The 26,880-nt window shown below is 40.3% G+C and overlaps 1 protein-coding gene across 1 annotated transcript in view; it reads left to right on the top strand.

Annotated features, from left to right (window-relative positions):
- LOC139722093 (uncharacterized) overlaps window positions 1-26,672 on the top strand; it is a 53,321-nt gene extending 26,649 nt beyond the window's left edge. Inside the window, exons 11-28 of the mRNA XM_071633415.1 lie at window positions 57-188; window positions 1,211-1,280; window positions 1,887-1,987; window positions 2,403-2,522; window positions 3,093-3,148; window positions 3,664-3,712; window positions 5,573-5,764; window positions 6,586-6,678; window positions 7,389-7,551; window positions 9,350-9,576; window positions 9,881-10,012; window positions 10,777-11,033; window positions 16,581-16,683; window positions 17,369-17,587; window positions 18,255-18,485; window positions 18,883-19,026; window positions 23,247-23,355; window positions 24,798-26,672. Coding sequence (XP_071489516.1) covers window positions 57-188; window positions 1,211-1,280; window positions 1,887-1,987; window positions 2,403-2,522; window positions 3,093-3,148; window positions 3,664-3,712; window positions 5,573-5,764; window positions 6,586-6,678; window positions 7,389-7,551; window positions 9,350-9,576; window positions 9,881-10,012; window positions 10,777-11,033; window positions 16,581-16,683; window positions 17,369-17,587; window positions 18,255-18,485; window positions 18,883-19,026; window positions 23,247-23,355; window positions 24,798-24,871 — 2,472 coding nt within the window. The 3' untranslated portion in view covers window positions 24,872-26,672. The remainder of the gene's footprint in view (window positions 1-56; window positions 189-1,210; window positions 1,281-1,886; window positions 1,988-2,402; window positions 2,523-3,092; window positions 3,149-3,663; window positions 3,713-5,572; window positions 5,765-6,585; window positions 6,679-7,388; window positions 7,552-9,349; window positions 9,577-9,880; window positions 10,013-10,776; window positions 11,034-16,580; window positions 16,684-17,368; window positions 17,588-18,254; window positions 18,486-18,882; window positions 19,027-23,246; window positions 23,356-24,797) is intronic.
- Window positions 26,673-26,880: the final 208 nt, after the last annotated feature.

The raw sequence follows: 26,880 nt of genomic DNA on the forward strand, positions 1-26,880 counted from the left end.
GAGTCAATTTGCTCTTTGATCATGGGTCATTTTGTAGTTTCTTTTTCTTTGTGCAGTCCAAACTTGACGAACAGGTGGCAGAAAACGAGGAGCTATCGTCCAGTGTCGCAGAGCTCAGGTCTCAGAAGGAAGACATGACAGAACAGGTCACTCGGCTCAGGGAGACGGTGGCTGAACTCAATGCTCAGGTCAGGGCATTCACAAGCAACTGCATTCATTTTGAGTCTATCAATTTCACATTGTCCTTAAAGGAAACAACTACATGTTGTTGTTGGTTTTTTTTTCAGCAAGCCGTCATCAGACTGACTGTAAAAAAAAAAATTGACTGCTTTGTAGGATTAAAGGGTGTGTACAGTTCTGGTCGAGGTGAAGATTTAGCTTTTAACGTTTTGCGAGATATTCAGAAACTACTCTATGAGAGGTCAAAGAGCATGCAGTTCTTTGGGGTATCAAAAGTTTATTCAATGAAAATCAGTTTTGAAATGGCTGAGATATCCCAAAACAAGGTGAAACAAAGGTATCCTAATAAAGTTGGGGCATGTCGTCTTTTATTATTAGCACTTTTTTGGATATCTCTGCCATTTGAAAACCAATTTTCATCAAATAAACGTTTAATCCTTCTTAAAATTACATGCTCTTTCATATTTCATAAGAGGCTTTTCATTATCTCACTTAGGAATGTTCAAAACATGAATCCCTACCTCAACCAGTACTGTACAGTCCCTTTAAGCGTTGATGTTGTTAAGTGCATTCTTTTAGGCCAGTACTGTTGCTTCCATCTTAGAAGTGGTTCAATTCAAGGTTTGTCTTCTTTGGCAAGTCATCCCAGTTGATGTAATGTTTTGACTGGTATTTTGCATTGTTACAGTCTGTGTTGAATGCAGGTTTATGATTATTCTCGCTTTTGTGAAGATATTGACAAGAATTTACCATTACCTAAAATTCTATATCAATTACTTTTCACCAAATACGCAATGAAATGTCCATGTACTTAGAGATAAGCATATTTGAATGATCATACACATGTTACATTTTGATCATGAATTATGTGATGAAAAATGCTTACTAAATGATTGGTTATCCCTCAAACTCTCAAATACTTGTATGAAATTGATGAGTGTCTTTGACAAAGATGACTTAAGCACCAGGTTCATTGATCTTGCTGAGAGCAAAATTTGCAGCTTTTTCCCCTCATTTCTTTTGCTTTCAGAAAGGACAGCTGGAGGAAGAATCTTTGCAGAGGTCAGCAGGCCCAGCTGATGATGTCAAGCAACGTATGGGTGAGACAGCTAACAAATGACATGACCACTTTGACAGCTTTTGCCATGGTCAAGATTTGTTCTGTTATTTCCATGCAGTGTTTGCAGACATACTGTGTTGTAGCAAGGGAACACTTTCTTAATATGTTGTGGTTGAACACCTCAAAGTACAACAAAAGTAAAACTTGTCTGCTCTTAACAAAGTCTGTCATGTTCAACAAGGACAAAATTGCCTTGAAAGTGATAATTTGCATGAAGTGAGCAAAGGATGGTATGTTTCAACAAGGAAAAGTGTCGCTCAAAATGATACATTAGTGCATGCTCTACAAGGTGTGCTCCATTTTAAGATGGACAAAGCTTTCTGTGAAAATGAGACTGAAGTGTAAAGTGAACAAATTGTTTGTTTCAACAAAGATAAAATTGCTTGATGATGATACCTTGTATGACGTCAACATGGTATGCCACGTTTAAACGAGGACAAAAGTGGTTGCAAGTGGTACTTAACGTAAATGGTAGATAAGATAATGTTTGTTTCAGCAAGGCCAGTTTTGGAACTGATACAGGTGCATGAGTGCAATGGGTATGTTCCTGAAAGGACAAACTACCTTGAATTTTTACCTTTTTTAGTACGACTGGAAAAGGCTGCCAAGGATTCTGAGGACAAGTTACAGAAGATGAAGTCAGTCGCCCTCAAGGCCAAGAAAGAGTTAGAGCAGACCAAGAAACAGGTGGGTAAAGCTCTCAATAGTAGAGCAGTCTGCCTTCATTGAAGTGCTGTCGCATATTTAACCCTTAAGCCAATACACCATGCACTGTTGCCCCTTGTGTGTTTGTGTGTCTGTATGTATGCCTGTCTGTCTATGTTTGAGTGTGTTATGTTATGTTTTTGTAGTGTATGTTGTGTGGTACATGGATGCATGCATATTCCTCTGCAAATGTCTTGTTTACTGGTGATATTACATGTAATAGATTTGCAGTGTAACTGTAGATCGGTACATTTCTCATGGTAATGTCCATTCCCTGTTAATAGTGTCGTTGATTGGACAGAAAGGAACTTTTCGTACATCATCCTTTCAACCAACCATAGAGGTATTTGACTGGAGACTGTTACCTGATTTTTTGCACTCCATCACTATTCTGTAGGTGATAGCTGTGACCCAAGAGAAGGACAAAGCCCAGTCTGAGCTACAGTCATTCAAGAAGAGACAGGAGGCCTTAGAGAACCAGCTGTCTGGGAGTCAGCAACACATGGAGAATTACCAGGTAGGCGTGACCTCACATCTTCCACATCAACATTAGCATTAAGTTAAAGCAACGCTGCATACTGGCACTGGTCCAACAGTCCAGGACCAGTAAAACTCACTGTTGGACCAGTAACTTTTTCAGGAATAAATCAGTAAAAGATGGAAAAACTGGGTACGTTCTGGTCTGACAGACAGTTCAGACCAGTAGAAGGAATGGGTTAGTGTGCAGCCCTGGTTAAAGGTCACCAAAACTTTGTACAGTTAGTGTAGCATGACTTTTTGCCAAGAACTTATTAATTTACTTGTTGTGCCAAAACATGAAGTACTCTTCAAACTGAAGTCCTTGCTACGACACTGTATGTGAAAATGTCAATTCTAAACATACAAAGATGTTATGAGATGTTATGCATCAAGCCCAAAGATTCTCAGATGCTCCCATAGCCCTCCATTAAGGGAAACTGCAAGTAAAAATCACAATGATGAGTCAGATTTTCTTCTCTAACTTTGCCCACTTCTTTTGTGAGTATTCTCCCATCCATGCTGTTAGTAGGATTGTCGTTATCTGTCATATGTCACATTTCTGTTTCAGAGTCTCCACCATGAGTACGAGAGGCTGCAGGATGAGCTGGAATCAAAGACAGAGAGGTAAAGACAACCGCTCAAAAATTGACGGCAGTAACATGTAGGCTTTGGCCAAGATATTTGACATGTGTGCTTGGAATCAGTGTGTGCCAGTACCACTGAAGATAGATGCAATCATTGATTGTAGGGTTTGCAATGCCGAACTTAATGTTAAGGCAAAAATTCCAGGCATTCGGCAGTGTTTTTTGGGATTGAATGTTGTTTGCGCCAACCCTCTTTTTGCAAAAATATTCTACATGACTGAATCAACTCTGGGGGAGAATAGGGTAAGAGAGTTTACTCTTTGTTGAAGGAGAAACTTAGAGCTGCTGATTTCATGAAATCAAAAATGTTTAGCTCTTCTGAAGATGCTGTCACTCAGTTTTTGTTCCAGAAAAAGAAATTGAAAATTTTACAAAGTGAAAAGATGAGTACTGATGTGTACAAAGGAAAGGGGGAACTTCATAGGATTTGCAGTATTGATTGTTTCCTTTACGAAGTCTGAGTTATTGTTCCTCTTGTAACCATTTTGATGACAGGATAAAGGCACTGGAAAAAGAGCTGCATGAAACCCAGCAAGATCTTGGGGTAAGAAAAATGGATGGAGTTGTAGTGACTCTGTGTTTCCTTTCATTTTGAAAGACACATCTATCCTCATTTCATTCTACAATCAAAGCTACTGAAGCTGGGCTTCCACATTCTCGTCTCTCAAATTTGTGATATGTAATTACAATCTAATCTCATCCATACGTACATATCACAATGACCCTTTTAATTCATGTACCTGTACTACAAAAATGGCATTGCTAATGTGAATTTAAACAAAATTAAGGGTTTATTGTTTGCCAGTATATATGTTTGTTTCAGAATTGTATGTTTGTTGAAGAGTATGAAGCCTTTCTGTGAGAGAGAGAAAGTGCCCAGATGTATTTACCACAATTGTGCAATGATGAAGAGGTTGCTAGCAATTGTCGATGACCTCTATACTTTGATTCCTCACCTTACCTCATACCTGTTGGGATATATTTCTTAGTTTCAGTATATATGTTTGTTTCAGAATTGTATGTTTGTTGAAGAGTATGAAGCCTTTCTGTGAGAGAGAGAAAGTGCCCAGATGTATTTACCACAATTGTGCAATGATGAAGAGGTTGCTAGCAATTGTCGATGACCTCTATACTTTGATTCCTCACCTTACCTCATACCTGTTGGGATATATTTCTTAGTTTCAGTATATATGTTTGTTTCAGAATTGTATGTTTGTTGAAGAGTATGAAGCCTTTCTGTGAGAGAGAGAAAGTGCCCAGATGTATTTACCACAATTGTGCAATGATGAAGAGGTTGCTAGCAATTGTCGATGACCTCTATACTTTGATTCCTCACCTTACCTCATACCTGTTGGGATATATTTCTTAGTTTCAGTATATATGTTTGTTTCAGAATTGTATGTTTGTTGAAGAGTATGAAGCCTTTCTGTGAGAGAGAGAAAGTGCCCAGATGTATTTACCACAATTGTGCAATGATGAAGAGGTTGCTAGCAATTGTCGATGACCTCTATACTTTGATTCCTCACCTTACCTCATACCTGTTGGGATATATTTCTTAGTTTCAGTATATATGTTTGTTTCAGAATTGTATGTTTGTTGAAGAGTATGAAGCCTTTCTGTGAGAGAGAGAAAGTGCCCAGATGTATTTACCACAATTGTGCAATGATGAAGAGGTTGCTAGCAATTGTCGATGACCTCTATACTTTGATTCCTCACCTTACCTCATACCTGTTGGGATATATTTCTTAGTTTCAGTATATATGTTTGTTTCAGAATTGTATGTTTGTTGAAGAGTATGAAGCCTTTCTGTGAGAGAGAGAAAGTGCCCAGATGTATTTACCACAATTGTGCAATGATGAAGAGGTTGCTAGCAATTGTCGATGACCTCTATACTTTGATTCCTCACCTTACCTCATACCTGTTGGGATATATTTCTTAGATTCAAAGAGTTTATCGGTGATTTGAATGTCATAAAACACATGCAAATGGAAATGAACTGTGTCTTATGCTACCTTGCTCTGCCTTGAGCCTGTTGGGATGTGCTATCACAAACGGAGAGTTGTTTTTAATAATTTTACAGGCACAAGCGAGTGTTCAAATGAATGAATTCTTATGTTGTGTCATTTTCGTTGAAACTGATTGACAAATTTCCCTCCATCAAAGTAAAGAAGCAACGATTATTCAGCGTTTTTGTAGTAGCCATGATAAAAAAAAAAAATAATGGGCATACATGAACCAACCCGAGTATGTACCTGTTTGCCCATTATTTTTTCATCACGGCCACTCCTGAAACATTGAATAATCAGTGCTTATTTATCTCGATGTAGGGCAATTTGTCAATCAGTAGCAACAAACAATATGTTGAAGAACCTTTCATTCCATGATTCCTTAAACCCCCACCCAGAACTTGTCGATGGAATGCACCCAGACCAAGCAGCTAAAGGAAGAGTTGATCCAGCGACTCGACTCCCAGGAAAAGGAGCTGAGGGGCGTGGAGCGCACCCTGGCTGAGATCAGGAGCCGTCTGGCCGTGGCGGAGGAGGAGAAGGAGGCAGAGAGGAAGGAGCATGGAACGAAGAAGGAACAATTGGCCCAGGTGTGGATCACTGTCCTCTCTTTTATCTTATGATTCTCAGCTCTAGGTCACTGTTATCTCTTTGATTGACAGCTGTGGCTCACTTTTGTCCCTTCTGCCATTTGATTGATACAGCTGTAGATGCATCTCACTACCAGTATACCATCATCTTCCAAACTGTGCATAATTTATGGCATTTTGTCCCTGGGAAATCTGGAAGAGTAGATTGATTGATGATGGGAGATTAAATCTAGTGATGTGATTGAGGTTTTAATCTATCAGCGTAGCTGAAAATGATGTGAATACCACAGGTCTTCATTGCAAAAGGCCTTTGGCATTACATTAGAACTGCATTAGATGTTATCACTTATTTGCCCGTGAGGAGGTGTACATATTTTGAATATCACCATTGGTGTGTTTGGGCTTTCTTATTTTGTGACTAGAGTTAGATCAGCTCTCATTTCAGAGCTTACCATCTTGTCAGAGGCAGTCTTTCCTTGCATGGTGCATTTTTTATGTTGGTCACAGTTTCGGAAAGATGTCTAGCATTCATAAAATGTCTTCTAAGGTCATGTGTGAATGGATAAGCATTAATCTTCATGCTTGCTGTTATGAGGAGGAACTTTCAAACCAGGTGTTTTCTATATTCTTCGGCAAGACACACAGGAGGCTGTAATGTGTATCCTTTGTTCCTTTCATGTTTTTATTATGATTTTTGGATGTACGTGTATGAAAAAATGAAAAAGAGAAAGATTCATAAAGAGCTATCATTAGCTGATTGATTGCTGACAACAGTCATAACATTTGTAAGTCTTCATCTTTCCTTTTTCATGTCCTTGAAGGCACAAGAGAAGATTGCCTCCATGGAGCAGTCACTCAGGGAGCAAACAGAGACTCACAGCAGCACCACCAGGAAGCTTGAGGCAGCCCTCAAGGTAGGCTTTAGGCAGCCCTCAAGGTAGGCTTAAGGCTCTCATGTCAACAGGGTCTGAAGATGAAACTTATTACGTTGACATACTCTTTAACACAAAAATTTTCGGGGTACATTAATTTTCTCATATTTCGCACTACTGGCTAGCACAATTTCTAAAACCCATACAATATATCGTTGGCAATTGTGCAGCGCAAATACAAGAACCTGGGAATATGTTTTTGAGGGACTCAGTGCGAAAATTAATCACACAAAAATATTGACATTTACAGTATGATTCACTCACTTGCCCATATCCCAGTCTTTCATTAGAATTCATGCACTGTAACCAGGCGGGAGAAAATTCTGGTACATTCCCAGTGATTTCTTTCTATGCTTAATAACTTATTTACTTGTTAATGCTTGTTTGTTTATGATCTTGTAACACTACATCTTCAACACTTTCCCTTTCATTGTCTTTTTATTTCCTTGAATTTGTGTGTATAGTTGAGTTTGACTTGCTGCTCAACTACCTACTCATTTTTATTTCTTTATTTTTTTATATATTTGGGGTGTTGGGGGAATCAAATACTGCATGTGAAGCTCAAAATCACTTATTTACTGGACGAGTCTGAAGAACTAATTATCATTGGTCCAATAGCTGGAATCTGTCCCTCAAAGTCAGAGAAGGTGAAGATTTCTATTTTGTTCTAATGTTTGCTTCCATGTGTACAGGAGGCTAGCCAGAGTAACCTCATGGACCTTGAGATCGCCGACTACGAGAGAACAGTGTCCAGTCTGAACGCCGGCATTGAAGAGAGGGACACAAAAGTGACCAGTCTGACCGCTGAGGTGGACAACATGGAGAAGAGACTGGAGGCCATGCAGAATGAAGTTGGTGAGTTGAGGAACTCTGTTAAAATATACAAAACCGTTAAAAATGGTATGCAGCGGAAAAAAAAACAAACAAACAATGAAATGTAAACCACTTTGAAATGGTAAGACATGCAGCATTGTAGTCATACCGTGTGTGTGTGTGTGTGTGTGTGTGTGTGTGTGTGAAGTGTTGAGAGAGTGTATTCCTTCTGGGATGGACAGTATACAAATAGTGAATGGTCACGAGTGCGATGGTACAAGATTTCGCACGAGGTGAAAGATACAGGCACTTTATTCAACGAGGCCAAACCGAGTTGAATAGTGTGCCTCATCTTTCACTGAGTGCGAAATCTTGTTCCATTGCACGAGTAAAGACCATACACTATTTGTTTTATACAACACCTCGAATGTCAACAGATATGGTACTCACAGATTCTTGAATTTAGCAGAGATGGCAACCATTTTCCGTTAAAGATGAATGAGTAGCCTCACAGTCACAGTCACCGTGTCCGTACATATGCGAAACGAAGTTGTTTACAAAAAGGAGTGACAAAAGTACGCACTTGTAAGCGCGCTTGTATTGTTGAGTGTGCACGTCACATGTTTGTTTATTGTGACATCAGAGCCATGCAATGGAACAAAAACTCGAGTCAATCTTGAGTTTAACACGGGAGTCAGTGGAAGTGGGTGATGTCAGCCATGCGCTATCCATTTTTGCTCAAACGAAATTGCGCGGCTGACAGCCAGAGCGTGCGATGGAACTTTTCACTAAATGTCACGTGATGGGCAATCGACCAATCGGATAGCTACATTCGAAATAGGTGTTGTATAATATTAGACTTCATTGTCACAACTCACAATTTTATCAAGCTAGTGGTATTGACAGCAAAAGGAGAAACTGGTAACTGTTTGTTCCACGACTGCAGACAGAATAGATGCCATAAATTTATTGAAGATGATTGTCTGTATATGTATTTGGTGACAATGAAAATTGGAAAGTCACATGAGGTGAATGAGGATATTTCTTGGCCTATTGAATCCTCTCTATTATGCTGGTATGTATACTAGAGATTTGGTCTGCTACACTCCATTTCCCCAATTCACAGAGTTAATGTAAACATAGTCAATGGATTATGCAAATTTTAACTGTGTATACGTGCATGACAGAACACATTCACCAACAGTAATCCAACAATGAAGGCATGCTGAAACGCCCACATGGAAGGTACACATACTTTGTGCTCGCTTTAATCCATGGTTTAAATTTGAACTACCTTTGTGAATCCGGGGGCCCTTGTGTTTGTGTTGTGGCAGAGTCTAGCTTCTTGCATAACAGCTGCATCCATGATGAGTGGTGCCTTGCTTGGGTGAATGATTGTTCAGGCTTCTTGCGTGGGAAAGCTGTGGTATTGAAGATTAGGCTCTTCACCTGAAAACTGGAGATGCTGCAATCAAATCTTGTCTTGGGCCGCATGGGCCAGATGTTTTATAGTCCTTGTCCCTCTTGATCCTGGTGCCTGGCAGTATGTGGGTAATTTATTGTAATATAATGACAAGATGCTGTTGGTAGAACTTTGTCCTTACACTTGTTAGGCTACCTGAGGTTAATATGACTTTGTCATTGCTTTTGTTGTTGTCGTTATTATTATTATTATTCATATTCTTTGTCTTACATCATCATCATCATCATCTTCTTCATCGTTTTCATCGTCGTCATCATCATCATCGTCGTCATCGTCTTCATCATCATCATCATCACTAATACCAACCACCACCATCACCACCACCACCATCACCACTACCACCACCATGCATTGCAGTTGCCGTGGGCAACCAGCGTGACCAGGCAGAAGAGCGAGCCAACAAGCTGAAGGGGATGCTGGTCAAGACCAAGAAGGAGCTGGCCGACTCGAAGAAGGCGGAAACGGAGCAGCGCAGTGCGGAGGCTGCCCTCTATGGTCAGGTGGAATTCCTGAACCAGCAGATGGAGCACCACAAGATAGAACAGGCCAAGATGGCGTCAGAGAGCCAGAGACTTAAAGATCAGGTGGGTGTCTGTTTTAGAAACAGTTTCCTCAATATTCATTCATCATGTAGAAGAAAGTACTTGTATAGTGGACAAGAACAAGATGTAATCCTTTTGTTTCTTCTGGTTCATTTTCCATTTGAAAGTATTGATTTGGGGCTGTTTTAGCAGCCTTGTATTGAACCATTTAAACTACTTGATGCAACCAAAAAAAAAAAAATGGAGATTGAAAGTGTACATCGGTATACCAATAACTATGCAGCATTTTCTGCCTGCTTAGACTTCCACTTGTTGTTTCTCCTTTTGGGATGTGTGTGACTTTTAGATCCGTGCATCCAACGAGGCCAACATGAGAACAGTGCGGAGTCTGGAACAGAAGGCTAGCATTCTGCAAGATGACTTGGAGCTGTCTCGCAGCGAGCTGGCTGCATCCCAGGCTGAATTTGAGAGCTACAAGGTGAGGAGCAAAGATGTCACTCATGATCCAATCAGCCTTTAACAAATATTATCCATGGCAACCAAGGTGTCAAGTTGTACAGATAAATCCTAAATGTAGGCTCTGGCAGTACATGTGACTCCAGTTATAACGAAGTCCTTAGGACAAGCAGTTTTCTTTCGTTATATCAAACTTTCATTAAAGCTGACCAGTATAGTACATAGAGATATAGCTAATGATTTTGGTGCCTAAATTTTTACTTTGTTGTAACTATGATTGTTGTTATTAGAGTGCAGTGTATCAAATTGTCGGGACCATTTGGTGTTACAAAGTAGCTTCATGTAGATGAAGTTGAGGCCCTCTCTTTCATTCTACACTGTCATCCCTCGTAATTGGGATTGGGTCTACGGAGAAACCAGTTCTGCATTGGACTCGCTAAAATTTCCCCCTTGGTGTAAAATTCTGTCATTGGTTTGAATGATAATAGAACAGGATTGGTGGATATAATAATGGCCAAGGGGCCTTCAGCAGTTTTGTGTGCATTCACAGGCAGAAAGTATTAGAAAGGGTTTATACATATAGTTTCTTCATTGTTTATACTAGTCTGATTTTGGGTGAGGAATCTTTCATAGTCCGGATGCATAATATCACAGCCTTAATGCGAAATTCAAACGGTGAATATAGCATTAAGTGTAGATTGATGGAGCAGGGAGTAAATCAGGTATTCTGTGACACATAAATATGACTTGCAACATAAGCACGCTTCATCTGTTGTCAACCATCAGGTGAGAGTGCACAGCGTGCTCAAGCAGCAGAAGACACGCGAGTCACACACCGTTGCCATGGGAATGGAGGCGGGCGAGCGGGAGGAAGCGGAGAAGATGGTGCAGGGTCTGCGCAACCGGTTGAAGGAGAGCACCGACAAGTTGGGGGCGCTGTCCAGTGAGCACGAACTGTTGCAGGGAGAGCATGAGAGGCTGCTGCAGAGACATAGTGAGATGGTGCAAGACTTAGAGGGGAAGGAAGCGGCCTGGAAGGAAAGGTGGGTTGCTTGGGAATGCCTGATGTGCGTGTATATGTTTGTGCTTGTTCATCTATCTGTGTCACAGTGTGTTACCACGTGAGCTAACTCATTAGTCTAGATAAGGCTGTTTGACCACCCAAAATGAAATATATTGGAGGAGATGGAGTACCGTTGAAATCAGAAGTACATTTATTGAGGTGAAATCACATAATCAAACCATACATCTATATATATAAACTAATTTCTAAACTGTCCTGATTCCAGTATGTACGGGGTACGGCTTAACGCCAAAATGTAACTATACAATGTCAATTCATGTCTGAACAAACTCAAACCATTATTAGCTTTACAAAATTATAGATAAAACCTGGACTTACAGTTGGGCCTTGGACACCCCAGCTCAGGCATCACTGCTTGGCGAGGCAGCATCTGTTCTGTCTGGTGGCAAGACAGGGTGTGGCAGCTTCGCTGTCTTGTGAGCCTGTCTACATACACAGGCTGCTGCAAACTTAACTATGCATCTCCGGATGGCACTGGGTGCTGGGGGACAATAGTTGTCGAACACCTGTGGGATGGCACCCACCCGACAAATAAATTCCTGTTCAAATTAACTTGCTCTCTAACTGAAGAATATTTCAATAAGATTTAAATCAGCTCCTTACAGTCTGTCTGTATCTGTGAGGGTCTATCAGTCATGTCCCTGCCCTGGTAGACTGTCTGTCTGCCTGCTTGTAGAATGTGTGTATCTGTTTGTCTAGTATTTCCCAAAATTAAGTTTTCATTTCCATGAAATCTTTGAAGGCGGTAGAATGTTATGTGGTAGAAGGCTTAACGGTGCACCACATATTTTTTCCTGGGTATGTATTTGGCCCTGAAAAGGGCCTACCCACTCCCGACGTTTCGGCAAGCATGTTCTTGCCGTTTTCAAGAGAATGAGTAAATTTTTGTTGGTGGTGCTTGAAGGCGCTTCATTCTTGCATATATATGCCAGTGGATTTCATGTAGGATAGGACACATTCCTGGTGGAGCTCATTATTTTGAAGCAGATATTGTAATGTGACATCTTTTGATGTGAAATCTTTAAGCCTTTGCATTAAAAATTTGTTCTTGGGAGTATTTTTTTGCTAAACAACAGAACATCAGAGATGGTTTCTTGTTCTCCGCAAATATCATGTTGTCCATAATCATGTTTTCGTACTTTAAACAATGATTAAGCCTAAATTCTCCAAACGGTAATCGATGCAACACACATTCATCTTTTCTACTTTTACAGAAGGATTTAAATTTCCTACAGTGTATATGGTGTAGGCTGGATAGTATAAAGATGCCTTCCATGCTGTGAGTTTTCCCATCTCATACACCAGATCCAGCATGTAACTGCGTAGGCTCTGCTGCCTATAGGAAACTTGCAGATCAACTTGTTTGTGTGAGAGTCCTGATTGGGCAAGAGTATCACTCTCTCATTGCCTGAGATTCCACAATGAGAGGGAACCCACTCAAACAACAAGTTGGTTCCTTTTTTTTCTACAGATGTGTAATTTTACACAAAATTTAAAAAACGAGAGTAGAAGAATCTCGATGTTCTATTGCCTGTAATGCAGATAAGGAATCAGTTAATGTCAACACAGGTGTTTGCATGTGGTTTATTTCTAACTATTCCAGGACCATTAGGATGGCTATGAGTTCCGATCTGGATACGGAAGCAGGAGGGATGTGGAACGTTTTACCATATTTAAATTCTGGCACATAAAAGGCAGAAGAAGATATTTTGTTCTCTTGTTGGGAGGATCCATCTGTGTAAATCATCAGAAAAACTCCTCCTTTCATTATTAATATACCCTAATGTCATTTCCCTCATTTCATATTCTGTAACATCTTTCTTATTGGTCATCCTGTTCTTAATATGGTAGGAAATGTGTGGTACAACCAGGTGCCAATAGGGAATACTTCTAATACGACTTTTAAACTTTTCAATGCCTTTGTCCAAGGTGGTAAATCTCACAGCAACTGATTCTCTGCCAGCTTTCCATTGACATGTCTTGTATTGCCAGCAATGTAACAGAAGTGATTTCAAAGGATGCCCTGTATTTCTTGCTTGAATATGAAATTTAGAGGAATCAGTGAGATATTGCCTTCGTAGATCCAGGGGCATTTCCCCACACTCTATCTGGAGTGCCTCAGTTGAGGTAGCTATAGCAGCTCCTGTAGTAATCTTCAAACATTGATACTGAATTGATTGTAATCTATCTTTCATATACTGTGTTTAGGGGTTTAATCATACACAATGCATCTATAATCCAAAATAGATTGAGTAAGTGCTCTATAAACTACAAGTAATGTTGCTGTATCAGCTCTCCAGCTCCCCAGTCGGTGCCAGCTAAAATTGGTGTTGTTCTTTTAAAATTTATGGAGCTCTCTGCCAGGTGGGCAATTTGCTCCAAAAAAAAAGTATATCTATTTAAATAATTACGTAAATTCCACTAAAAACATACACTTCTACTAATTGATTACAAAAAAAAAAAATCTTATTATACTTATGATTAATATTTGCAAATCAGATAGTCAAAGGAAAAAAGGGATAGGTTTTAATGAAAACAGATGTCAGCTGCTTACTCCTGCACTGAAGTGCAAGGTTACGCCATTCCTGTCGGCGGGCGGGTTGGAGACCCGCCTGCCAACGCCGGTGAAGTCACGGCCTTTCCGGGGGGCAGGCGCCTATAGTTGTCTTATCGGCCTAGGGTGTTAGGTTATTATTAGCGTAGTAGGCAGGGACATCGTGGAAAAGGAGTGATAGAAGAGTAATGGAAAGAGTTAAGACAGAACAGAGAAAATAAACAGCTAGGGGGTGGAGGGTGCTGAGCTCCTCTCTCTGACATAGAGTCAGCCCGTTACCAAGACGTGTATTCAAAAATCCTCAAAGAGGACGTCTGCTAAGAACTTGGGAAGTGAAAGATAAATCACACTCATAGGGATCGATGCACTTCCATTGATCCTGAGAGAAAGGCAACGGTAGAACAAAGAACGGTGTCGTGTGTCCCGATGGTACACGTGACGGGCAGGATGGAGTTATCCATGTGAATAGGTATTAAACTAAAAAATAAACAAAATAGTGAATACAATCAATGAGAAAATCTCTGCAACATTTATGAATAATGTAGGAATAGTGAAAGATAGAGAGAGAAGAAAAAATCAGAGATGAAAATATTGGTTAGTGTCCTTAACATACTGAATAAGGAAGTCCATAGACTGCTGATGTGAGAAAAGATCACACAATTTCAGAACAGATTTATTTAATCTTCGTGCTAGTGCAGTACATTGATTTATGAAACGTGTACAGTAGAGCCAGTAATGCCCTGCAGTGTCTGGTGTATTGCAAATAAGGCATAGGCCAGTAGGGTGTTTATGGATTAAATGTAGATAAGCGGGAAGACAAGCACGACCCATTCTAAGTCAATGAATGGTGATTTCATCACGACGGCAAGTACAATTGATGGGGAAAGGTTGTTTGACATCATTGTGAATGAAATATAAATGACGACCGTGTGTGGATGTGCGCCAAGACTCGTTCCAGGCGTCCAGGCATTTTGTCCGGAAGACTTGTCTAATTTCTGAAATAGTTGGAGGTATCATGATTGTTATGTAGTCTTTGTTTAGGCTTTTCTTTGCAATGGAGTCCGCACAATCGTTTCCTTTAAGACCACAATGTGAGGGGATCCAGACCAGGGAAAGAGAAAATCCATTGGATAATAATTGTGAACATATCAGTAAAATTTAGCATGTTAAATCATGTTTATTAGAAGAGTAATTTTCTAATAAAGACAGAGCGCTGAGGGAATCTGAAAATATTGCAGCTTTCAACGGCGGAGATGTTTCGAGCCAGGTAATTGCTTCTAAAATTGCAGTGAGTTCAGCACGGCATATGGATATCCGGGAGATTCTTTCATGAATTTTGATTTCATGGCAGGGGATGTAACTCCCAAAGCCAACCCTGTTGCTGGTGGGGTCGTGAGAGCCATCTGTGTAGAGATGAAGATGGTTAGCATATGTGGTGTTGATTATCTGAAGAGCGGTTTGTTTTTGCATTACGGGGTGGGAAGTTTTTGTGCAGTGGTCGTGAATAGAGAGGTAAATTGTTGGATATTAAATAAGAGGAAAATCCGGTTTACATAACCCCAGGAAAGATCAAAGGGGTTTTGGGTTCCTGGAGGGAAAGTCACTGATTGGCTGAACCGGTCACAGTAGGTAAGGAGGTCATGGTAGAGTGCACACAGTCGCTCCCTGCATGTGGGGGCTGGCATGGTTGGCTGCACACATTGTAGAGGGTGTCTAATTGTAATAGCAATTAAACCACCATTGGGTGGGGGCTAATAGGTGTTAGTTATCCTGTTTGTTGAGTAGACTTAGCCAGATATTGCTGAGATGGAGACCACTGTCCTGGGGAACAGTATCATGCACCTCAATCTCCAAACTTCTCTGACTCGTCATTCATACCAGTTGGGGACTTGAGTGATTAGTTTGCTTACATCCCATAGAATCATGTGTTCACCGGTGAGCATGGTGGATGATTGCAGACTTGTCCCGTTCGTCCCGTTGGCCATGGGCCTGGTGCTCCTTCAACCGGGTGGCAGAGGATCGGCCTGCCTCTCCGATGAAGACCTTACCGCATTCACAAGGAATGCGATAGACTCCGGGAAGTTTCTTGGAGTTTCATTTGTCCTTGTATGTGGTGAGGATAGATTGAAGTTTGATTGAAGAGCTTAACCAAAGTCTTGTTGATAAAATGTTTGGAGTTCTTCATGTGATGTATATTCTGGCCAACAAGAGGCTGTAAGATAGCAGCCAGGTGTTGAGTCGGGTCGTACGTGGTAGATCCCCTAGGGGAAACGATAAGTCTGAGTGGAATGTCCAGTTTGTGGATCTTTGGTTGCCCAAAGAGTATCGGGCACATGCCTGATGAGCTGCATAGTTTCTGGTACAGGGTTTGAGACAAAGCCTCTTTCCGCTGTAACGAAAGGAGTTTGTCCTTAACCCTGCGTTCAAGAGCTGGTGTTGGGTCTCTTGGTAGTTTCTTGTAGGTGTCAGTATCCAGCAGAATTTGAATCTTGGTCTCGTAATCCTCTTTATCCATCACCACAGTCTCATTCCCCTTGACTGCTTTGAGGACGTGGATGGAATTATCCTCTCTTAGACTGGAGGTGCCTGACTTTTATTACCATATGATGTCTTACATATAGTTCCTCTTCTATTGTGTAGTCTTGTGATCATCTGACAGTGTTAGTCTGTAAGGGAAAGTTTGTTTCTCCAAGTTAATATCACGTTCTACATGTATTCACTACATGTAGTGTGACTTCTTGTTTTACAGTTGAATGTTTAGTCTGATTGTGTCTCTGGCAGTTTGCACGACATTGCCCTCTTTTTAAGTCTGTCAGCTTGTCTGTCAAGATTGTTTCACTTTGTGAGATTCCATTGTCCATTGTAAACTGCCAAATTATCATTTAACATTGCTGTTCGAGTGTGTTGAGATTTCTATTGAGAGACCTTTTTTCTCTCTCTCTTGTCTTTCAGATTTGAAAAGATGAGGATCGAGGCCCATGCCAGGAACATGGAACACACAGAGTCCATCAAAGAACTGACGGCCCAGAATGAAGCACTAACAAACTCTTTCAAGGTATGAATTATTAAAATCTTCTCCACAGATCTCTTAAATAGTACACACTGTGAAATCAGAGATATTTGTGGCATTAAATTTTTACGAATTGCCACTGGCATTCCATTTATTAGTATAGGACAAGAACTTTCATGTGCATTTCAATTTTGCAAATCTTGGCTCCTCTCGAAATTCGCGAAAATTTCATGCAGGTGAAAATTTGTGGTTTTACATTACCCACTACATAATGTACATTACACAAGGTTTTAGTAGAATTATCCACCTGATAGTAACTGCCAAGCACTCCGAAACACACAAAGAGAAACCAAGTGTGTCTTCGACGTTTCTAAAGTAACAGAGAGTGAATCACTTTACTAATGCCAGACCACGTTGTGTGCATTATTTGTTTTATAAAATTTTGACATGATTTTCATTTCATGACAGCTATTTTTGCAAGATTCCCAGGCCAAAACCAGCTCCAAGCTGTAAACTTTCGCGAATTGTCACTGGTGTTCAGTGCATTATGTAGACTAAATCTTTCGCACACATTTTACTTTCGCAAATCTCGTGTAGAGGAAATTTGCAACAGTTTATCACACTGTAAAATTTTTAGTTTTACAGTGTGCCGTCTGAGGATAAGAGAACAAAACTGCAATGTTTACGGCCCCTTACTTAACACCAGTCACCATCAAACTTGTCACCACAGGTTCAGATGCGGCAGCTGCAAGAGGACCACCACCGCACCACGGACAGCCTACAGCGCCAGCTGGAGTCCACTGAGAACCAGCTCTACCGCGCCCAGCAGGAGATCCAGCGAAACAACGCCCTGGTGGTGGCGCCAAACCGCACGCCGCTGGAGATGAGCCGAGAGAACCCACTTGAGGCGGCAATCCGCTCCATGCCAGGGGAGAGGGAACAGGCAGAGGTAGGTGGTCTGATGTTTTATTCTGGAATATGTGCCAAGTCATGGCCTCCATTCGGCTGGTAAGAACTTACTTGTAACTCTCAGGACAAAGTCATTCAGAGCCTGAGCTTTCTCAGCTGTTGCACAATGTTTGTGGAGTCACTTACCTCTTCTTATCCATTCTTTGTAAACATTACTCAAAGCAAACCTGAAAACGGTCTCTTTTCACAAAAGCATACATTACAAAGCTGGCACAAGTTAGTAATTTTCTGTAACATATCATATTTTTATCCTTCACCTTCTGCTGCACAGTGCTTCTCAGAATAGTTTTACTAGATAGATGATGCAATATAAATGTCTTCTGTTATCATCGTGTAGTCTGTTGGTATATCTATCTAGGTGCCACTGTGTTGGCCAGTCAGTTATTCTGGCCAGCTGGCTTTGCAATAAGAAGAACATGAAATTTCATAGGCAGTGCTACATAGATAATTTGACATTTGCAGATGAGAAACCCATTGACTAATGTCCTGCTTCTACAATGATTACAAGTTTTGGAAATATTACAGGTTGCGCTACAAGATTATATATCCACTGAGACAACTGAAAACTTGCACGTTGCAGCAAGAATTATGGAATTCTTTGTACATACTCGTTTTTTCACCCCTCCCCCCAATGTCGCCTTCTGTAGGGCATGGAGAACACGGACACTGAAAAGATACGCCCCGTCCTCACCCCCCTCATCACCTCAGGTCCCGCCCAGAGCCCCCCGACCACGCCCAGCGTCCCCTTCGCCCAGCTGCTGTCCTCGCCGACGGACGACAGGCAGAGCATCCTGAGCACGGTCAGCTCGATGGCAGAAGAGGAGCAGCTGAAGGGCAAACTGACCGCTGCCCAGCACAGAATTGACCACTTCACGGAGGTGAGTGTAGCGGTCATCTCTGTGATTGCTTTACGCAAACCTTGGAACAAATACATTTAGTTTACTACTCACTGCATAGCTTGGCAAGCCGAAGAAAGCGAACTTTCTGTCTACAGCCGATATCATTTTGCAATTGCCGTTATGAATGCAATGTCAAATTGTTTTGTTTCCTACAGCATTGATAATTTTCCATCTGTCATAGTTTCAATTCAAGCATTTTTACTTGACAATGTTGTGGGATGCTTTGCAGAGTTCTAGTGAGAATAAAAAAAGATTGATGTCATCTTGAAAACAGAGCAGCAGAAATTTACTTCATTCTATATGTATTGGATTTTGTTTTAAACTGTGTGACTTGATCATTCATCCACATGTGAACATACCACTATATGTTTTGAAGATAACCGGTGAGAACGAGGCAACCATCCTGCGACTGACAGAGCAGGCCAAGGTCTTAAAGGAGGAGATCAGGCGGCTAGAACGCAACCAGGCCCGGGAGAATGCAATTGCCAACATGGAATACCTCAAGAACGTGGTGCTGAAGGTGAGAGATGAGCGCAAGAAAGTAGTATGGTGGACTCTCATCATAACAAACTCTTAGGGACGAGTGAAATTACTCTGTTGCATTAAAATCATATTTATAACAGGGTTTGAAGAAGGATACTGTAAAAGTGGAAATTTTCGCGCATTTCGCGCAACCAGAACCTAGCGCGAAAATAAAATCACGCGAATATTTTTGCTTGCCATAATGTTCCTGTGCGTGATGTCTCGATTCCGCAGAATTAAAAACATGCAAAACTCTTCTGACCCGGCCAAGCACAAAAAATTAGTCACGCGAAAATATCCACTTTTACAGTAGACTATAAAGAACCTTTGAAAGATAAAAGTTTCTTTGTGCTAAGTGCAGATTGTTATGAAATGTTCTTCATAATATGATGCCCCTGTGTATTAGTACTAACTAAGAGGAAATTAATCTGGTGGGTTTTGTCCAGTGTTAACAACCTTCTTGTTTTGAAATGATAATGAGGCCATTTTGTGTTTTCATATGTGTTATATGCTGTGTGACTACTTAAAGTAATGACATACATACTATACACATAGTGATGACAAGTTTTACATTTCTACAACTGGTTTTTACTTTTAAATTTTTCAGACTTTGTGTTTAATAGCTTGTGATGTCACCCTGAGCAGAAAGAAACACAAATACCTTCTTATAAGACCTGTTTTACACATAGCTGATGATAGTGGTGATAGTGATAATGATATTGAGTTCAGGTTGCAATGATGATGAATACAAAATTTGGAAATAGTGGTTGAAGTACTGATATTTACATTAAAGACACCCAGTCGCGAGGATACATGGACATATTTCAGCCGCGGGCGGCAGCACGTAAACTCGCTTCCGAAGTTGCTACGAAGCGAAATGTGTGTGTGCGCAAGACATCCCTAAAGCAATGTATCGCGCTATAGTATCTTGCTGAGCGCGGGGACAGTACGTTTTGTGTAATGTGAGTGATGTTCGCATGAGCTAGTAGCTAGCTGCGTATACTTCGTACGACTACGCATTCTCTTCATCGCATCGTCGATCGTCGTCACTCGTCAACTATACTGTAATCATCATATCAGATCAGATTAGTGAGTGCAGACCACATTATAATAGATAGGGTGGCCATCATGGACGATGACACATCGTCATGGGTAGCGGATATTACCGCCGAGTTGTCTATTCTGAACGCGGACGATTGGGTCGGAGGCCCTGCCTGTATCATGTACTTGCCCTGGCGTGTGTACATAAATTCAGGACGGGGAAGCGACTGTGCCCGTGCAGGGCCAACGGCCAACGGCCACAGTTGCACTGCACATTTATGCAGTATTTTTGCACTCTTCATTGTTTTACTAACTAATATGAAGAAGGTGAGCGTTGTATCACCTGCCTGGAATATACTATATGTAAGAAGCAATGCCGAAACCCTTTCATTTGACTAGGTAAACTCACAGTTATAGTTCTGTCAGCTTAGCCTGGTGTGAATAATCTTTAAAAAAAAGACACACACACACACAAAGTGAACATTAAAACTCATAGATAAGTACATGACAAATAAGATGTAATGCCTTCTTCAGACAGGAGCATAAAGAAATTATTGTCTATCTCCCTCTTACACAAACAAACAGAACACTATTGTCTCAACAATACAGTGTGAAGGATAACCATTATAAATAAACCTATCACAGGTATCAGTATTTGAGGTTATGTGTGAAAAATGCCCTACAAATTAATGAAAATCGCGGACAGTAGACCTTTGTCCATAGTCAACTCAGTGTAACATCGCAAAGCCATTGTAATGGGTTAGCTTTCTACCAAACACTGATTAAAATACCAATCAGAGGCGTACCTTTGATCAACAAATAAGGGATGTGCCACGGATACCAATTAATCGTACTTGATGAAGCTCATACCTGTACATATTAGCATGTTACAAACTGATATTGCCCCTTGACCTATGACCAATATCTGTATTAGAATTAAAACAATAGATTCTTATGAACTGTTGTTCATCAACAACTTCCACACCAATCAACATCCCTATTAGACACTCCTATATGAAGATGTGAAGGTAAATAAAACTGTAACTTTCACGTACAAGGGTATTGTACGTACACTACTGTAACTCTGTAGTTACTACCACTGACCTGACACTGTCGGTGTAACCAAACTTTAACGAATTTCAACTGTAAAGGATCATTTTTTTTTTCTTCAGAATTTACATTTCAACATACTTGTAGAAATTCACATGAAAAGATGTACACTTCACTGGATCACTTGAATTTGGTTTCAAATTATTGGACCAAATGCATTGGAAGTTTGACTATAAATGCAACATAGATGCCTGAAACTTTTGCCAAGCTTATGAAAATTACAATCTTTATCAAAATTCCTTAACCAAACTTAAAATGTAGGGCCCCTAAATATGATGAAAGAGGAGACTTTGCTATACAGTTAAATCAATGGGGACAAACAGTATTTGAATCGCAGCCATGAAATCTGGCTATGCAAATTTAACCTGGATTGTTGACGCTAGCTGCTCAGGAAAGTGACCTCTCTGTATCTATCTAGATTCTACATTTGCACATGAAATACTTTAAATTCTCAATACTGTGATGACAAAAAACTTACCACTACTTGCGATTCCCTGACTAATGACATTTGCTGCCTACTGCTGGGTCAGTTTTTAAGAAGCGATAAACTGACCCAGCAAATGTCATTTCGATTACGGCGTTATCATAATTTGACATAAATGAGAACTTAGAGAAGTTTTTCGCGGAATTATACATAGAAAAATAGGCCTACTTGTCGATGAAACGCAAAGGCCCTAGCAGTTAAAGATAGATTAGAAAAAGTCATTCCACTTCAATCATTGATTCATGTAATAGACTTCTAACGTTACTTACACATCATCTGGATCTGGATTCCTTGAAGTTGTTGACTTGGTCAGCTGGGGTTGCTTGATTGGCGTAAGCCGTGGAATTACAATTCCACCGTGCATGCCGTAACACGAATTTGCACATTCTAAATTCCTGCAAAACTGTTCATGCAACTCCAGCAAGTGGAAAGCAAATTTTTCATCGGCACGCTGACGCTGAAGCTTCCCCCTCTGCCACTGGTCTCTTACTTGTCCTAAGCAGGGAGGTGAGAGGAAACCTCCCTGTCCTAAGCATGCTAAGAACACGTCTCTCTGCGTTCTCCACTCGTCGATAGCGTCAAACAAGTAGATACGTTTTACTCGAGTTGGACGGCTGTTTTGATCTCCATTGTGAGGTTTCATTACTAAACCAAAGCCAAGGCTAATCCGAAACAGTACACGCATACCGCACACATTATTGATATTGACATACCGGTACCGACGACTTTATACCAACTTTGTTATGTTCCGATCCGGCCCAACATACTGTAACACAGCTGACGCAGCAGACAATTGCCAATGAGATCAAAACAACCCGCCATATGGCCATGAGCATTGCAACTTGCTATACATGAAGTTTAGAGTTTTGATATTTCTTCATCAAAGCATATTTATAAATACCAAATATTAAACAACGTAATATATGAATGATTTAAAATATTGCCATATAATATTTTCAGACATTTTAAAATATTATTGCTTAGATTGCTGAAATTGGCACCATAGTGCAAATAAACAGAGACTGCAGCCAGATACGTACGTACGTACACCACACAGCTCTACTGTTGTGTCGCGACGGGGACCCGTAGGAGAGATTTTCATGCACATGGCTGTTGTGCGGTTTTGTGCGTGCACCCATTCGGCCCCATTCGGTAGGTATTCGGGCGTCCATGTTGAAATTACAGTGGACGGCTCGCACGGCTCTCGTGCCCCATCTGGTTTTCGCTGGTGCGCTGCGTAGCGTCGTGTTCGGCATTCGGTACGTACGGGGGTACGATAACGGGAGGAGCAGCTTGTCGTGCTTTTCTACTGAGCTGCGAATCGCCTGCGACGACCGATTGCCTTTAAGGAAACTACAGGAAAAAATCATTTGAATTTTGAAAATGCCACCAGGGAAAGAGATTATCAAATATATGATTACTCAGACATGATGGTGATGACAATAGTAATTCTTAAACCGACTGATAAGTCTGATGAGATGACTGCATTCCAGTTGATTGGATGACATTGGATATAGAGTAAGGTATATGATTGTGATGATTAATTTGATATTTTCATCCATCCATTCATCTATTCCTTGCAGTTTATATTCCTACCTCAAGGTGATGAGAAAGGTCGTTTGATCCCTGTCCTGAAAACCATGCTGAAACTTAGTGATGCTGAGATTAAACAGCTGGCTACCATTGCTCAAGGTATAAAAATACAAAAGAGATCATATTATGGAAAAACGTATAGGTCGTGATAATAAGTTCAAACAAATTACTTGATTACATAGCTGCTAACTGTTTCTGTTTTAGAGGAATATATATATTTTTTTTTTTTTTTTTTTTTTTGCTGTGATTTTTTTTTCTTTGCAGAGGGGATGGGGGAAGGAGGAGCTTTAATAAATACTGTATGTCCATTTTCATGACTGTCTGTCTATAGAGATGTATGGGCGATTGATGAATTTTCCTATTTTTGCAAGTTTTACTCCCATGTGTTCCTGTTTGTGGAGCTGCAGGGTTGGCAGGTGTGCAATAAGTCAACAGCTCTATGAAGACAGAAAAGTTTTAATGCATGGGTGAATTTAAAGTGGACAAGCAAATAATGAAAGCATGGTAGAAAGCTTTGTGTGGGTTAAATTTCACATTTTATGGTGAATGGTCTTTCCATGTGCCTGGAGCCATTATAGAGATTTCTAAAATAGCACTAATATCACTGAAAAAGATTAATATGTTGTGGGAGGAAAGCAGTGTGCAAGCTATCACAAAAACGTTTTATTATCACCACTCATTTTTAGTCAGTGAAATATTATTATAATTTCTAGCCATTAGTAATTATTGAATTCCAGAAGAAAGGTGTTCTTTCCATAAGCAGAACATATGTGACCCTGCACCTCAAAACAAACAAAAAGTCGCCAGACATGAATTTTTAGTTAAGACCATATTCTGAAAAAGCAGACTTTAAGCTTTAAAATGATGTATAACTCAAATCAAATGGACTCTCCTAACCTATCTAAGTATTGGAAAGAAAGCACAAACTCAAGAAAAGTGTGAACTGAGAAAAGAGGCTCTGAAGTACAGTGTCTATTCAAGGGCTTAATCTTTACCAAACCGTGCTGGCTGTGCAATGAATGGGACAAAAAATAGGAAGTAAACCACCAGAGTAACAACAATGAAGGGATTATCAGATTAAACTGAAATTGAGCATACCTCATTAACACATTCTGTCCATAATTAATGCCAACTTTCAAAAGTTATTAGAGTTAAAAGTGAAGAGTGTGGATAAGGTTTTTCAGAAATGAAAAAAGGATTCTAAAGACACACCTAATCACACTATTCTACCAAAAATGTTCGAGATAAACTGCTAAAAAAACACACTTCCCTGCCCGTTTTATGATACCAAATTTTAGCATAATGTATAAGAAGACCTGCTCTTTCAGAAAAGATGAAAAAGTCAAGTTCGGCTAGGTTGACCCATTTCACTTATTTTCAGTCCTCATGCAAAATCAGCGTGTGCGACTTTATGTTCGTTTTGAGATGCACGGTCACATATGTTGAATATTGGAGAATTTTACAGTTTTGATAAGCAGATTTTGCAAAGTTGCAGAAAGCTAAAAATTGACTTAAGTTTGTTTGTTGCTGTTTTTCAATAGGTGAAGATGCCACACAGAAGCCTGGGTCCCAGCTAGGCTCCTACCTCCACCGATGGTCTGGTGGCATCCTGTAATAACGAGCTGTCCACCCCTACATGACGACAATGGCTTTGTCTGAAAGCATACAATGCCAGAGCAGATCACTGTATCTCTGTGAACAATAGGGGTGTCTGGTGTCTACTATTCCCCTGGAGGGGGACAATTTGTGAAGACTGCTAAAGCATGCCAGGCAGCCACATTACTCAGAAGTGTATTCAGTATGGACATATTTATGATGGCTGGAGAGAGATAGAGATGAATTTGTTGCCTGCAATATATCTTAATCTATTTCATGTGACTGAATCAGAGTTGTAAAAAAAATTAGATTAATTTATAGAAATATGAACACAGTTTCAAGAACATTTGGCATTGAGGTCATATGAAAGTATGATTTTTGTAGCTGTTTGATGACAAAGACATCATTTTTATCTTCAAAGCATCCTGGCTTATCAGATAGAGCGTTCACTGATGACCAAAAAAATTGATGTGGGCTTTACATGGCTGTGTGTAGTTGCCACTTTTTAAAGAATCAGGTGAATACTGTTGTCTCCTCTGTTTGCAAATGATGAAAGTTGTAGGGATGGGCTACAGAGGGCATGTCGTCATGTTTGTGCTGTGTGCAAGTCTTGCTGGTAGCAAAGAATACTCATGTCAATAACATTGATGAAAGTATATGCGAACTTTCTGACATTTGAACAAGATAACCATCGTATTGCTTCATCGCTTTGTTGATCATGTTGTAGACGTGACTGTGTCGTTTGATGTCGCCAGGTAAGTGAGTATAATGTTGAAGTGGGCAATTTTTTGGCGTCATTCCTAATTGTAGTGACTTTCATGTTGTTTTCTTTTTCACACTGTTACAAACAATCTTCAGATGCCTTATTTCTGTAAGAAATGCTTGTTTATCTTACATTTCATGTATTTGATTGTATTTATTTGTATAGTATGAGTGCTGGTGCATGATGGCTTGAAAAAATCCTTTATATTACTTTATATTTGATGTAGCTGATATAGTGACTAATATTTGTGAAATCAACAACTCATGAAAATATTGCCTCCCGTAACACAAATGTGCTGCAGATCTCTTTTAGGAGGATAGAAAATCAGTGACTTTTATCCTGGGGAAAAAAAAAAAAGGAATAAGACTTATTTCTCATTCCCTCTCTGTAGTGCTTAATCACAAAATGAGTCCTAGTTGTAAATATTCACATGAAATATACTGTATACGCCATATATTTCGCGAGTCTAAATTTTCGCGAATCGGAACTTCCCAACAATTTCGCGAGTGGTTAAATTCGCGATCGTGGAGCCTGTATTGAACGGAGAAGTGTACACGCGTATGTCACATTCGCATCGGGATTAGAGTCAATATTTTCGTGTGTCTTTGATTTGGCGAATAGCACCTGACTCGCTAAATTCGCAAAAATAAAAACCTCGCGGAATATTCGGCATATACAGTATTGCGTATGCAGTATGTAATCAGCAATTACCAGTGGGCTTTCTGCTGAGCGCTTGTCTCGCTGGGCATCAGTGAAGAGAAAAATGATGCTAGGTTTGAGTGAGCTTCAGTGGTCACTATGTGAGAGTTGGGCAATAACCAGGTTGGGCATTCACTAGGTGATTAAAATGTTGCCCAGTGGCAAATGAGACAGCTGTAATGCATTGTGTGTGGGCTACACATTCACTATAGATCTTACGTAAACAGTTTGTAGCTTTCAGTGTAGATTTCTTTTGTGGTACTTGTGCTCATGAAAGGTGTTGTAGGCATTCTCTGTTTGTATGTTTCACTGCCCATACGTGCAAAGTTGCCACATATTGGAACAAAGCAAGCTCATTCCTCCATGACTGTGCAGAATTCTCAGTGGATAACAGCTATTTCACACTTGACCTTTTGAGTTGTGATCAGTCACACATTTTGCCTGTACAATGTATTAGTTTTGTATTTATTCATTTTTTTTTTATTTTTTTTTTTTGAGGGGGGGGGGAGGATGGCTCATACAACTTTTGCGGAAAACATCTGTACTTTAGGCAAACATTCATTCAA

Source organism: Diadema antillarum, unplaced genomic scaffold, assembly GCF_040938485.1.
Source record: "Diadema antillarum isolate AM-2024a unplaced genomic scaffold, OU_Dant_1.0 scf00000157, whole genome shotgun sequence".
Lineage (NCBI taxonomy): Eukaryota > Metazoa > Echinodermata > Echinoidea > Diadematoida > Diadematidae > Diadema > Diadema antillarum.